This window comes from Castor canadensis, chromosome 2 (assembly GCF_047511655.1).
Source record: "Castor canadensis chromosome 2, mCasCan1.hap1v2, whole genome shotgun sequence".
Classification (NCBI taxonomy): Eukaryota; Metazoa; Chordata; class Mammalia; order Rodentia; family Castoridae; genus Castor; species Castor canadensis.
The window spans coordinates 158,177,555-158,192,851 of NC_133387.1; the positions used below are offsets into that span (position 1 = coordinate 158,177,555).

Below are 15,297 nucleotides of genomic sequence, written 5' to 3' on the forward strand. Positions count from 1 at the left end.
TATAATAAATTAAGGAGGAGGCCCACAGGGAAGTTAATTGTTTCTTGTTAGAGTCTTAGATGGAAATTCAGTTGATCAGTTAGTTTTCATGAAGTGTGTCAGGTGGAGAGGAAGATGCCTGTTCTTCCATCTGGGTAAGCTCAGAGTCACTGAAGATGGTTTACGTGTGTACTGCCCTCACCTAAAGCTACCTAAGTAAGAAGTGGTTTCAGGCCAGCATCTGGAATTCAGGGAAGATAATATAATGTTCCCCTCTCAGCAACTTTTGTGTATCCCATTGGTTTGTTAACAGTTCTCTGGGGCATCAAACCCCTGTTGAACTTAACACAATTTAGATTTGAAGGTCTGACCTGTCAGTGGAATCAGCAGTCTAGTGGACTGGAACAGTTAAGAGACATAGTCCAGATGTAAAACTATGAGCCTTGAGAGAGAGAGAGAGAGAGAGTGTGTGTGTGAGTGAGTGTGTGTGTGTGTGTGTGTGTGTGTGTGTGTGTGTGTGTGTTGCTAGGAATGAACCCAGGGCCTTGTGCATGCTAGGCAAACATTCTGTTACTTAGCTATACCTCCAGCTCAGCACAGAGACATTTTTGAAATAAGGTGGAAATATCTGTCAGTCACTACAGTGTAAGATCTTATGAGCCACATCTGAAGGTAGAAATTGTCTTAAAGGGAAAACCCAGATAGAGTTCATAGATAAAAGGATTGCCATTTTTTTCATAGAACTCATATGAGTATCAGTACAGCTTATAATTTGTTATTTTAAAAAATTAACTTTTTTAAACCTAATTATTATAGATGGTCTGTAAAAGGTATAAATGTGAAATAGCCCTCTTAAGTTCAGTTTTATAAAGAGTATCTGGATCAGTTGTATTTTTGAGTTATCTTACCTTTTTCAGTTTTGTATTCTCAGAATAAGCTTAAAACATGGTGAATTCTTCCTCCACTTTATAATGAGATTAATATTTAATAAATAATGTAATAATAATAATGTAATAATAATTAACTTGATTAATGTTAGTAGAAATTTTTTTACAGTACCATGTTAACCTTCTCAGAATTGAGTACATTTTTTTCTTTGGCATGCAGCTTTTGAAGAGGTATACCTACTCAAATAGCCCTGACATCCATATTTTATGTGCGTGACCTGAGTTTTCCTAGCAGATTATATATACTTAGACACAGTTGTCATTTGCATAGATCAACACATATAAAAAGATGCGTTCAGAACCCATAAGAAGAGAAGTCAGACAACTTACAGTAGAACAGCATTGCACAGTATATTTGCTACTTAGACTGTATTGTCAGTGGGTAGTTACGAATTAAAAGAGTCTTCTCTTTGATTCCCTCTAGGGTAGATATAGAGCTGTATCTGGGTGGAAAGAGAAAGATTGTTTTTCATTCTTTTTTAACATTACTAGGGTTTTTTTTTTTTTTTTTTAAGATAGGGTCTAAAAACTATTTCCCCTGGGGCTGGCTTAGAACTGTGATTCTCCAGATCTCTGCCTCCTGAGTAGCTAGGATTACAGGTGTGAACCACCAGCCTCTGGCTAGGACTGTTTTTCTAGTTATGCTTGGAGATAAGTAGGGCCCAGTGGTTTATTTTGCCCTTTGGATAGGGGCAGAAAACTCCTTTTTTCACTTAGCCTTCTAAAAGAGGAATTGTTGATTCCTGAAGTAGAGAAGTGCTATGACAGATGCCCTCAAAACAGCAATTAATGTCCTGAAACGTGTCATTTATAAATACATCACTCTGTGGGATGACAGTCTTAAGAGCTGGGTTTGGTTTCCAAATTGGGAACTAGGATCTAAACTTCATTTGTTATAATGTTCTACTTTTGAACATATTCATGTTCATGAGTAAATGTAGAGTATGGAACGTGATTGTCATGATCTGTCTTGGTCACTTATCCATATCCACACAGAGAGGTGTCTCTTTGTGTTGAGGTGCTAGAACAAAGCACAAATAGTACTGACAAGTCATACTGGACAAGTGATTCCAGAGTCTGGTGACTGGCAGTCCTAAATAAGAAAGTGTAGTACAGTTAGAGAAGAAAGAGGAAAATATTCAGAGGAGTTCTTGCAAATTATACATGCCCTGTGACAGTCTCCATAAGGTATTGTTTATCTTCGTTCTGCAGTTTCTCAGCTGTGGAAGCAGGAGATGACTGCTTTTCGTTTCCAGCTAGCATGGTTAGTTATCCTCCCTCCTGAGGTTGAATCTTTCTTCAGTGACCTGTCAGAGAGTTGATTTTTAGTTGTATAAAGCCAGGGATGCTGTAGGGAACAGATGGGAAGTGGTTTGGCTGACATAGCCAGGTTGATTAAAGAATCCTTGGCCATTTTACAGTATATCTTTTGAAATGTACCACCAAAGTTTATTTGAAACCTGCTGAGTTTGGATTCTAAAAAGTCAACACTTAAGAAAATTCTTTATTCTCAAAACTAGGAGGACAAGAACTCTAAAAGGACATCAACACTAGAGATCAGTCCTCAGGATATATTTTCTTTGTTTGCATCCTGGACGTTCAGAAATTCTAAGTAGTTTTCTAGTAGGAAAAGAACTTTTTGATAGGTACATTGATAGAATTCGAGATCTAAAAAAGATCCTAACCCTGCCGCACACACAGGGATCTTTTCTGTATTTATTTTTGGTGGGACTGGTGTTTGAACTCAGGGCTTTGCACTTGCAGGTCAGGCTTTTGCAAAACAGACATCCTACCGCTTATGCCACATCTATTTTGTTCTGGTTAGTTTTGGAAATGGGGTCTCATGAACTGTTTGCCAAGGCTGGCCTTGAACAGCAGTCCTCCCAATCTCACTGGTATGAGTCACTAGCTCCCGGTTTCTGTATTTATTTGACAAATGATTTTGCTTTTTGTGTTGAAATACTTTCAGTGATAGACACGGCTTTATTAAATAATGTGGGTCATTCTTGGAAGTCTCAGGTTATTAATTTTCTGAGTTAAACTTCTGTTATTTTGTAACTTCTACACACACTGATCCTTCTACCCTCACCATCTCAGAATAATTTTCTCTCTTCCACATTGAAGCCATAATATATTTAAAGCTAACCAGCCCATCTTCATTCTTCTCCTTTCCTGTCTAAAGAATCCCAGTTTCCAAGACTGTCCCTCTGACAAAATGGTCTTCCAGTCTTTTACCATTCTATACTCTCTAGGACATCCTACTTGAGTAAATTTCTCACTTAAAATATGGATGCTGGATACCACTCTTGGGGATATACCCAAAAGACTGTTACTCCAGAGGCACCTGCACATCCATGTTTATTGCGGCACTATTCACAATAGCCAAGTTATGGAAACAGCCAAGATGCCCCAGCACTGACAAATGGATTAAGAAAATGTGGTATCTATACACAATGGAATTTTATGCAGCCATGAAGAAGAACGAAATGTTATCATTCGCTGGTAAATGGATGGAATTGGAGAACATCATTCTGAGTGAGGTTAGCCTGGCCCAAAAGACCAAAAATCGTATGTTCTCCCTCATATGTGGACATTAGATCAAGGGCAAACACAACAAGGGGATTGGACTATGAGCACATGATAAAAGCGAGAGCACACAAGGGAGGGGTGAGGATAGGTAAGACACCTAAAAAACTAGCTAGCATTTGTTGCCCTTAACGCAGAGAAAACTAAAGCAGATACCTTAAAAGCAACTGAGGCCAATAGGAAAAGGGGAACAGGTACTAGAGAAAAGGTTAGATCAAAAAGAATTAACCTAGAAGGTAACACACACGCACAGGAAATCAATGTGAGTCAATGCCCTGTATAGCTATCCTTATCTCAACCAGCAAAAACCCTTGTTCCTTCCTATTATTGCTTATACTCTCTCTACAACAAAATTAGAGATAAGGGCAAAATAGTTTCTGCTGGGTATTGAGGGGGGGGAGAAGGAGGGGGTGGAGTGGGTGGTAAGGGAGGGGGTGGGGGCAGGGGGGAGAAATAAACCAAGCCTTGTATGCACATATGAATAATAAAAGAAAAATGAAAAAAAAATATGGATGCTGGAAATGAGCACAGACCATCAAGTGTTGTGTTCAGAAGAAGCACAGTTTTAAAAAAAGATGTATTGGCAATATTATTTGCTTACTAGGAAAAAAATAAAAAACAGTTTGCCATGGCATATGGAATTTGAACAAGAAGAGTTTGAGGAAGTGTCAGCTTTATAAATTATCATTTGTCTTTCCTTCTTGGAATAAAGGCTAAACTTTTTGAGCTTCAACATTATTATAAAGAGTTGATTATGCCTCACATCTTTTTCTAAAGAGTGAAAAATTCAGGACTGGCAGAGTGGTTCAATTGGTAAAGCGCCTGTCTAGTAAGTGTGAGGCCCTGAGTTCAAACCTCAGTACTGCCAAAAAAAAAAAACAACAAACCAAAAACACTTGGGAGTGGCTCATGTGATAGAGTACCTGCCTAACAAGTGCAAGGTCCCTAGTTCAAACCCCAGTATTATGAGTAAAGAAATTATAAAAATCATTAAGCCCTAGAAAAATTGTAACTCAGGCTCATCAGTACGTAATACAAGAAAAATTACATTATATCTTTAAAATTTTAAACATATGAAATTGTCCCATCATTGGTTACATATGTACTGAATTCTTTTAGTGGGGTGCTAGAATCACAGAGTTACAATGTATAGGTTAAAAAAATAGGGGCCCCATTAAGAGGGTTTTCTAACCTGGGCTCGCTCACGCCTGTAATACTAATTACTCATGAAGCAAAGATCAGGAATATGGAGGTTTGAGGCCAGTCCAGGCAAATAGTTTGTGAGACCCTATTGAAAAAAAAAAATACAAAAAAGGACTTTTGGAGTGGCTCAGAGTGTAGACCCTGAGTTCAAGCCCCAGTACCTTGAAGGGGAAAAAAAAAAACCCTAAATTGGTTTGTTTGTCCATTTCTTGGCCAGGCACTGGTGGCTCACACCTGTAATGTAATCCTGGCTACTCAGAAGGCGAGATGAGGAGGATTTCGGTTTAAAGCCATTCCAGGTTGGTGGAGTGACTGAAGGCACTAGTTCAAGCCCAAGTACCACACACACAAAAAAAGATTACAGAATTCATGTGATATTTGTATTTATAAGAATTGTTTACATTTATGCAGGATTGAACTGATGTTAGTATACCAGGTAATTTTTAACAAGATATGTTTGTGTCTTACATAACTGAAATATATTGTTTTTATACATGACACCTTGGCTCAGTTTAAGATTCCTGACTAGCAACCTTTTTTCTTTGAAATTCCATAGTTTTTCATTCTCATTTAACATTTAATATTGCAATGTAATTTAAGGTTGACTCAATTTTTGTCCTTTGTAGCTGAAAATTTTTGCTAGAATGTGTAAATTTGGTTTTTTAAATTGATTTTGCAAAGTCAGATATGGTGGTGCATGCCTGTAATCCTGCTGTTCTCAAGCCTGAGGTGGGAGGATCACTTGAGTTTGAGACCAGCTTGAGCAACACAGCAAGACCCTGTCTCAAAAAGAAAAAAAAAAAAAAAGTAAATTGATTTTGCTGAAAATGAAGTGAATGTTTCCAGTCTGCATGTAAGGTCTTTATTCTGCTCAAGATGTTGTTCACATGTTAGCCTTTGATGATAGGTTGCTTTTCTCCCATTTTGTTCTCATCTCTTCTTTCATTTTCTTTTTCTTTCTTTATTCATTTATTCATATGTGCATACATTGTTTGGCTATTTCTCCCCCTTGCCCCGCCTTCTCTCCCCTACCCTCTCGCTTCCAGGCAGAACCTGTTCTATCCTCTTCTCCAATTTTGTTGAAGAGTAGACATAAGCAATAATAAGAAAGACATAGTGTTTTTGCTAGTTTGAGATAAGGATAGCTATGCAGAGATTCCTAGCATTGCTTTCATGCACATGTGTATTACAACCCAAATTGATTCATTGCTACCATACCTCTTCACTACTTCCTGGTCACCTCCTTCTTTCATTTTCTTTCAGTGGTGGTAAATGCTTTCTCTCAGTTTTCTTCATTATTTTCTCTTTACTGTCCATTTCCTTTATATTCTGGAAAAATAACTTGAGGTTCTTTTGTATTTCACTGATACATTTTTCACAGTTTCATTTCTGTGGCTTTCTGATTCCTGTATACATTTTAATTGATCCTGCATTGTTTATTTACACCTTCCCTACACACACACACCCTTTTGTGGTACTAAGGATTGAACCTGGGGCCTGGGGCATGCTAAGCAAGCATTTTACCACTAAATTATATCCTCAGCCCCCCTCACACCCACACACATACACCATATTACCCTCTGGTTTTGTTTTGTTTTGTTTTTAATGTTAGATCCTTTTGTTTTTTCAAGTAAGTTGTAACTTTTTTTTTCAGCCTGTTGCCTTTTTTTTATTATTATTCTTTTATTCACGTGTATACATTGTTTGGGTCATTTCTCCCCCCTGCCCCCCCTCCTCCCCCACCCTCTTCCCCTAGCCTGTTACTTTCTTAATCCTCCTCTTTCTTATTGGCATACTTTGTTTATCCTGTCCTATCAGCCAGTATAGTGGAATGAGAACTATAAGAAGCTCTAGTGGGCAACATAATTTTTTTAAAAATTAGGATATATTTGTTGTACAGGGGGATTCATCCTTTCAATTCCAAACAAGCTTACATTGTACATTGGTTAGATCACCCCCACCATCTCTTCACTTCAACCCCTCCCCGCCCCATTTAAGGCATATATGTTCTTTTTCATATATGAAGGCCATCAACCATATTCCCTCATCTTAATCTCCTTCGTTCACCCTCCCCCCTTCCCAATAACATTATTTTTATGTTTATTTTTTCCTTTACATACTCCTCCAGTATTCATTACCATCCTACTTTCTAGAGGAAAGTCTAAAGAAAGTTTTATTTTTTCCAAGGAGAAAACATGGGTCATTTTGGTGACTAATACACACTGATGTTAGTGCAACTCTGGAGGATAGTTGGTAAACCTTAAATTAATGTGGATTATACACTAAACCTAGCCACAATTGCAGAAATTGCAGGGGTGATAAATTACAAATTTGATAGTGGGGATTCAGTTTAGCAATCCCTTTCTAGAAGTGTCAGAATTATTTTCAATATCATGTTCCACTGCCTTATTCACTGTTGTGTTGGTTGCTGTCTTCTTAGCAATTCAAAGGAATGAACACATATCTACTATACTACTCTTTTATGGAGGCCAAGTCTGCTTGTCTTCTAATTGAGAATTCCAAGCAGTTAACAAAAATTGTTTGTTGTTGTTTTTGGTTTTTGTTTGGGTTTTTTGTTTTGTTTTGTTTTGTTTTTAAAGCCGGGTGCCTGTGGCTTATGCCTGTAATCCTTGCTACTCGGGAGGCAAAGATCAGGAGGATCACAGTTTGAAGTCAGACTGGGCAAATAGTTCTCGAGACCTTATCTTGAAAAAACTTTCACAAAAAAGGGCTGGTGGAGTGGCTCAAGGTGTAGGCTCTGAGTTTAAACCCCAGAACTGCAAAAATACTTGTTTTAAGATTCTAGGGCTGGCTAGAATCTTAGGAGTGGCTCAAGCATTAGAGTACCTCCCTAGCAAGCATGAAGCCCTGAGCTTTAATCCCAGTTCTGCCGTTTTCAAAAGTATCATCTCTTAACTGTTCGGGAATTATATTTCCTTTACCTTTGTGGTTAATGTTTTTGGCTTTTTTCCATAGTTCTTACATCTTGTTTTTTTTCCTCACTGTTGCTCATCCTGTATAAAGTAAAATCTAGGTAGATTTGACATTTGCTAATGAACAGTAATTGATTGCTATCAAGAGTAAGCTTTTTACTTTGGTAGTGGATATAGTTTCTTCTCAGACCTATAGCTAATTGGCATATTAATATGTAAAACTTGCTCTGTTAAATCCCAGTTGCTAGCAAGGCATTCATCTGATTACCACTGTTCTTCTAGGATGACATCTTTCTTGCCCAGGCACTCTGGTTTGTTGACACTGTTCTGAAGGAGTAGGTGAAAAAAGCATAGTTTGTCTTGTCTGTCCTATCTGTAGCATTTACCTGTTATATAGCCATTTTACAGGATGTATTGTGAAACCACTGGCTTGCTCTTTCTACTTAGTTACCTTATAAAAGTTATTTTCTCAGTGGATGGAGAAAGGTGGTACACAGAGGAATAAGTAAGAACAAAACTCTTTGACTTTATCTTAAAGTAATATCTGGATGCCAAATGTTTACTGCCAGGTTTTCTAGATGGTACAGTCCCCAGGTCTGGACTAGTCAGGAGATAGTGGAAAGATACAAATTACCCTTTTAATAATCCCTTACCCCCTTTTTAAGCCAATCTCTAGTTCATGTGGTGTGAAGCCTTGGTGTATATCAGTACAGTACCATCAATCTTACATAAGAAAGTAGAGAATTTTCCTACATCCTGGTGGTAGGTTTTTGTAGTGTCCAGTTTTTGATAGGATAAACATTATTCTCTTTTTCTTTGTCACTAGAAGTTTTACTGAGAAATCAGGCCACATTGAACCCTTCTTTTGATTTATAACCAGGAATTTGATAAGGCTGACGTAACTTCTCTGGACTTAAGTGATAGGTTGAGTTCTTTCTGAGAATTGTTTCCTCTAGTTGCAGCCTTTGCCCCAGTCCTGAAGTTGCATTTTTACCAGTTCTGCCTTCTTTATCTCTCTCTCTCTCTCTCTCTCTCTCTCTCTCTCTGAGGTACTGGGGTTTAAACTCAGGGTCTCGTGCTTGTTCAGCAGGCACTTGATTGAGCCACTCCAGCCCTGCTTTTCTCTCTAACTTATCCACAATAAAACTTTTCTCCTCAATAGTAGAATGATAAGGAATCTACTATTTTTGGTAGGGATTGGCTCTATTACTAGAACTGTTAAACTTATGCTAGATCATGTTCCGAGTCTCAAGAAGGAGGGAGAAAGTATGAGTAAAGTTGTGCGAATGCTTGATATGCCAGGGCCTGTACTGATGGGGAAAGGATAGCCAGCTGGTAGTGATAATAGAACTAAGTTTTTTGGGAAGGGGAAACTAACTGTAGAGGACTGCTAGTTAAGACTCACCACAGAATCTCTGGGCAGTTGGAACTATTGTACTCTCCCCTGGGGAGATGAAATGGGAATTAACTTTTCTCTAGGTCCAGTGTGACTTTGTTAGAAATAAAATTAAACCTGTTTGTCTTATCCACTGTGATGTGATAGCCATAAAGGAAAGATCTGTTTTGTGTGGGAGTTTTATTTCAGGCTGTCTCCTTGCCTGTATTGTTTCCTTTAACAGCTTTTTAAATTTTCTTTTTCCAGCAATGATGTTGTCCACTGGGCATGTACTGACCAAGGTGGCAGGTGTGAGAACATAGCTGAAGCTGAAAATAGGAAAGCTGGGGGCAAGGAAGAGCCTTGAATCTTGAGGTGGGACGTTGACTCTAAGATGTCCTTGAGCAGTGGAGCCTCCGGAGGGAAAGGAGTGGATGCAAACCCGGTTGAGACATACGACAGTGGGGATGAATGGGACATTGGAGTAGGGAATCTCATCATTGATCTGGACGCCGATCTGGAAAAGGACCAGCAGAAACTGGAAATGTCAGGCTCAAAGGAGGTGGGGATTCCGGCTCCCAATGCTGTGGCCACACTACCAGACAACATCAAGTTTGTGACCCCAGTGCCAGGTCCTCAAGGGAAAGAAGGCAAATCAAAATCCAAAAGGAATAAGAGTGGCAAAGACACTAGCAAACCCACTCCAGGGACTTCCTTGTTCACTCCAAGTGAGGGGGCAGCTAGCAAGAAAGAGGTACAGGGACGCTCAGGAGATGGTGCCAATGCAGGAGGCCTGGTTGCTGCTATTGCTCCCAAGGGCTCAGAGAAGGCGGCTAAGGCATCCCGCAGTGTAGCTGGCTCCAAAAAGGAGAAGGAGAACAGCTCATCTAAGAGCAAGAAGGAGAGAAGTGAAGGAGTGGGGACTTGCTCAGAAAAGGATCCTGGGGTCCTCCAGCCAGTTGCCTTGGGAGGACGGGGTGGTCAGTATGATGGAAGTACAGGGGTGGATACAGGAGCTGTGGAGCCACTTGGGAGTATAGCTATTGAGCCTGGGGCAGCGCTCAATCCTTTGGGAGCTAAACCGGAGCCAGAGGAAGGGGAGAATGAGTGTCGCCCGCTAAAGAAAATCAAGTCTGAAAAGGTAAGAGGTGGCCAGATTTTGCTGCCCACTGCCAGTCAGAACTGCCCTGGACTAACCGCCAAGTGCTGTGTGTACTCTGTGGGAGGCTCATTAGTTTGTGGGTAATGACCAATTACAAGGTCAGAGCAACTGGTAATGATAATGTGGTTTTGTTCCAAATTAGAGGATTCCCTGCAGACTCATTTATAGCAAGCCTGGACATTTTAGAATAAGATATCTCTTGTTGGGGACAGCTACTTGGTAAAATGAATTTTCTCCCACTTTGTTATTGTCCCACCTTAGATACTTGTTGCTAGAGGCTAGCATTAAACCTTTATGTGGTTTCCAACTTGACTGAAATTTCATCATCAGAGTCATAATAGTTGATAAATTTAATAGTTACATGTGTAAGTTGAGTGCTGTTCTTAATGGGATACATGGTACTGCTGACCTCTGGCAGAACAAAGGGTTATTTAAGTTTTATGGCATGTCTACCATGTGTTCTGTTGGTGACTACCAAAGAGCGAGGGAATACAGTTTCCTGACAAATAAAGGGCAGGAGGTACTGACTGTACTATGATGTACTTAATCAGGCCTTATGAGTTACTGTTGTGGCTATGAAAAGTTTGGCCCAGAAAGATTCTTTGGCCACTGAAAGTATAGCTCTTTACCAGATCCTGCAACATTGGTAATCAAAGTCTCCTGGTGGTTTTATAGCTGCTAAGTAGTATAATGATAACCTTGTCTTCTGCTTGACTTGGAAGAATAGGTGCCTGTAGCTCCAGGACGGGTTGGGACTGAGTCTCTCCTGTGGGAAGATGATCTTAGTTGATGCCTCAGGAAATGGAACTTGTAGGACTATGGCAGAGTAGATGTGAGTCTAAGGTCAGCTCAGGCTGCCTTAAACTTCAGCAGCTTATAATTTCCTACAAATCAGTTGGCCTGGTAATGAACTGTTCAGTGCCTTTTGATTTTCTGCTGTACTCTGCTGATCCCAGCAGATGTAGTCAGTATAAATTGATTTCTCTGTAATTACATCAGCTGCAACAGGGAATACTTATTTGCTATGTAAGTGTTAATAAATAAAGCCTGGATGTGTATGTTTGGTTGGTGGTGCCCTCTTAATACCTGGGTTTTAGTGGTAGCTGTGCTTTCTTTGCTGGAGGTATTTTGGTCTTTGCTTCTGGAACATCTGTAGCTTTTAGTAACATCTGGGCATTTCTGGTAGCAGTGCTGTGAATTTCTTCCATTAATAACACAATGGCTCACTCCCCTTCACCAGTGGCAGCTGCCTGTATTTAGGTGGCAGATGCTACAGTCCACCTCGGTAGAGTCAAGTTCCAGCTGGTTACTGGGCTGGCTGTGATTTGCCATTTTCTCTGGGGTGCAGATGGATAATACTCTGAAAGAGGCCTAGGAGTACAGGACTTCCTTCATCTGGCTATAAGAAACTATTGCCATATATCAGTTCGTAATCATTGTCTTTCCTGTGTTAAAAAAGCCCTTCTGAGGCTGGCCTTTTTTTTTTTTCTATTTAGACTACCTACTTATGTTGTAATCGGCTAAGCCCAATTGTAGTTTGAGGGTGAAAGGATTAATGTTGCTTAGCTTCACATTGGATTTAAGTCTAAAATCTCCATGATTGTCTCCAACAGAGAAGCAAATGGAACCTATTTTCTCTCATATAGGTGCAGGGACTGGTTGAGTGGCTCCCTTCCGATTATAAGTGGGCTGAAAGATGCTGTACATTTAGCTAAGAATACATTTTGGTGCCCCTTAATAATGTAGTTTTGCTGTAAGCTTTGCCTCCAGGGGAGACCGAGATTGGGGCAATAGAGTGAGAGATAAAAGGGTGAAAGAGGTAAAGTATTTCAGAGTTTGGAAGAAAGATAAAATTTCTGGGAAGTTCTTTGAGAAACAGAAAATTTGCTATGCAGTTTGATATTACAGTAGTTAAGAGCCTGCTTTTTAAATTCCTTCCCCTGTACCCTTAACTCCTTTGGACACACTGGTTCTGGGGTGTTTTATCATATTGCCTTGGCCAGTGAAATATTTATTTAAAGTAAATGTTTGGAAGTTGCTAGGAGATGAAAATACTGTGCAGGGAAAAAGCATTTCTGGAATGGAAGGAAGGAAAGAAGCAAGATGAAGCAAGGAAAAGGGACTGGGAATGTAGCTTAGTGGTACATTGCTTAGTCTTGAATTTGATCTCCAGCATCACCAGAATAAAAGGAGGAGAAAAAAGAAGTTACTCTGGGCGTCGGAGGCTCACGCCTATAATCCTGCCTATTCCTGGGAGGCAGAGATCAGGAGGGTCAAGGTTTGAAGCCAGCCAGGCAAATAGTTCTAGAGACCCTGTCTTGAAAAAACTCATCACAAAAAAAGGGCTGGTGGAGTGCCTTAAGGTGTAGGCCCTGAGTTCAAACCTCAGTACTGGAAAAAAAAGAAAGAAAATACCCCACACAAAACAGGACTGGCGGAGTGGTTCAAATGGTATGGCACCTGCCTAGCAAGCGTGAGGCCCTGAGTTCAAGCCCCAGTACTGCCAAAAAAAAAAAGGAGATTTGCAGTAGATCAGCAGCTTTTTAGAAACAACCCAGAGTACTGGGCATAAAGATTCTTAGTGTTTGATAATTACTACTCTAGTTTATAACACAGCCTTTGAAACCCTGTTTAAGATTTTTTTTTTTCTCTCTGAAATAAGGGCTTGCCTGTGGCCTAACTGGTTTGGAATGTTCCTTCTTTGTAAGGACAATCAGCAGAACCAAAACAGCAAAACAGATAAATGTTTAGATGTAATATAGAATTGTGTACTGTAAGTTGGGAACTGAAATGAAGAGGAGAAACACATAAAATTTGGAAAGTGTCTTGACTACAGTTGCCCACCCCTTACCCACTTCTCCCTTGAAAATAGCAAAAAAGCCTGTGATGTAGGTGGTACAGGGTAGAATTGTCACAAGTCGATAACTAGCTTACCAAATGAAGGAGGTTTGAATATTCAAAGTACTTATCTAAGGGCTTGCTCTTGAACATTGTAAACATTGTAGGCTGTGGCTGAGAAATTTTTCTATCAGCTAAAGATGTAGATTTATCTTTATGGAATCTACTTTTGCTCCACCACACCTCTCTGGCTGGGCTCACTATGCTTTTTCCCAGAGTTCTAGGAAAGACCAGAGATAGCTTTTAGTAATTGTTGCCCCAAATTATTGTTGAATACTCCTGCTTCATACTTCCTGCCAGCTGAAGAGATGGAGGAGGGAGTGTTAAAGAATAAACTAGACAGAGCCTCCTTTGCCTTTGGTTTGATTGATGGGTTGTTAAGTTAGGATAGGGAGGTAGAGAGGAGGGAAAAAACCTGTCTTTAGCTTTAGTGCTCTTGTCGCCATTCTGACAGGGAAGAAAAAAAGGAATTTACAAACCACAGACAGCAGTGATCTATCTTTGCTGACTCTGTTGGGGCTTATATCCAAGAGTTTTGGGTAAGACTTTTTTTTTTTTTTTTTCTTTCTCTAAATCGTATAAGGCACCCACTAGGCTCTAGTTGCTAAAGGTTCTAGAATTTTGTGACCTGGAGTTTCTCTTGGCCTCTCCCTAGTAGTTGCATTTGAACTTGCAAGGTAGGAACACTGCACTCTGCTTTCCCCATGTTTGTGTTATTAGCTTCTGTTGCTTTCAGAATGCTGCATGTATTTACCACTCTCCCCATTAGTTTAGGATGCAATGAAAACAATAGTGTGCTCTTTTGCTTTCTGATCATACATGTCATGGTATCTGTGTTCTAAGAAGATCTTCCTTTCCCCTTGGTTCTGTGTTTCTGCCCTGGTTTATACTGTCCAGATATTTCTCTTCTGTTGCAATCCCTCATTGCCCAACCAAGGTCAGGTCTCCTTTATTCCTTCTAATCCAAGGCTTTCTAAAGACCTTCCTTCTTCACTAGCTGCTCTTTCTCAGCTATTGATGGCATAAGCAGTCAGCCTTGCTTCCTGAGGCCATATGCCTGCAAGCATTTTCCTTGATGGAAAAATTAAAAGGTTGATATTTATGTGAACAAAGTTACATGCTCTTAGCTATAAGCTTAATTTATTTTTTCATTCAGCAGCACGCTTTCTCTTCTGTATTGTAATTCAAAGAAAGCCTAGAAAAATACTATCTTGTCCAACTTCCTTATTTTATAGAAGAAACAAAGCCTATGAAGGTCATGACTTTCCAGATCTCAGGAAGTCAGTGGCAAAGACAAGTACAGAAACCAAGTTTTTGGCCACCAAATTCTTACACCATATTGTTACTGTGGATTTCTTAACAAATCTTTAATTGTCGCAAGGGAGTCTTCTGCCTGGCATCGGTGGCTCATGCTTGGAATCCTAGTTAATCAAGATCAAGAGGCAGAAATCAGGAAGATTGCAGTTCAAAGGTAGCTTGGGTAAATAGTTTACGAGACCCTATCTCAAATATACCCAAAACAAAAAGGAGCGGGCAGAGCTGGTAGTGTGCCTGCCTAGCAAATGTGAAGCCCTGAGTTCAGTCACTAGTACCACCAAATAAAAAAAGATTCTTCCTTACCCACTTTAAAGGCAACCATAGAAATGTTGGATGCAAATTCCCACATATCCCAAGACTGCTTACACTTGGTTTTCAAAGTGAATTTAGCATTGTAGACACTCAATAAACAGTATTTTTTGAGTTTAGGGTTCTTAGGACAGGTGATAGTATTTGCAAAGAATAACCATTGAGGGCCTGGTAGAGTGACTCAAGCCATAGAGCACCTATCTGGCAAGTGTGAGGCCCTAAGTTCAAACCCCACCAGTACCACCACCACCACCAAAAAAAAAAGAATAACCATTGACAGATGGGCAGAACCTATCCTATTGTATAGGGAAAGAGAAAGTTATTTTTAAACCACTTCTTTGAACTTGACCACTCAAGAAGGGTGTGTACAGTGCAATTTATCATTCAGGTAAATTTTCATGGTAATCTCTGAGTCATTGTTAGGCCCTTTTATTAAATTGACATATAGTAATTGTTCATGTTTATGGAGTACAGTGATAATTTGACACATGTATACAGTGTGTAATTATCAAATCATGGTAATTAGCATTTCTGTTTCCCTAAACATTTATCTTTTCTTTGTGTTAAGAACCTTTGAACTCTTCATGT

The 15,297-nt window shown here is 39.7% G+C and overlaps 1 protein-coding gene across 7 annotated transcripts in view; it reads left to right on the forward strand.

Moving 5' to 3' along the window:
- Znf609 (zinc finger protein 609) overlaps positions 1–15,297 on the forward strand; it is a 186,260-nt gene that overhangs the window by 21,544 nt on the left and 149,419 nt on the right. For 4 of the 7 annotated variants that reach the window (XM_074066183.1, XM_074066181.1, XM_074066184.1 and 1 more), the window contains exon 2: positions 9,291–10,164. The exons of 1 other annotated variant lie outside the window; for it this stretch is intronic. In XM_074066183.1, the coding sequence (XP_073922284.1) occupies positions 9,418–10,164 (747 nt within the window). In that variant the 5' untranslated portion in view covers positions 9,291–9,417. Of the gene's footprint in view, positions 1–4,066; positions 5,015–9,290; positions 10,165–15,297 lie in introns of those variants that run through there. 2 more of the 7 variants (XM_020166604.2, XM_074066187.1) reach the window with 2 other exon arrangements.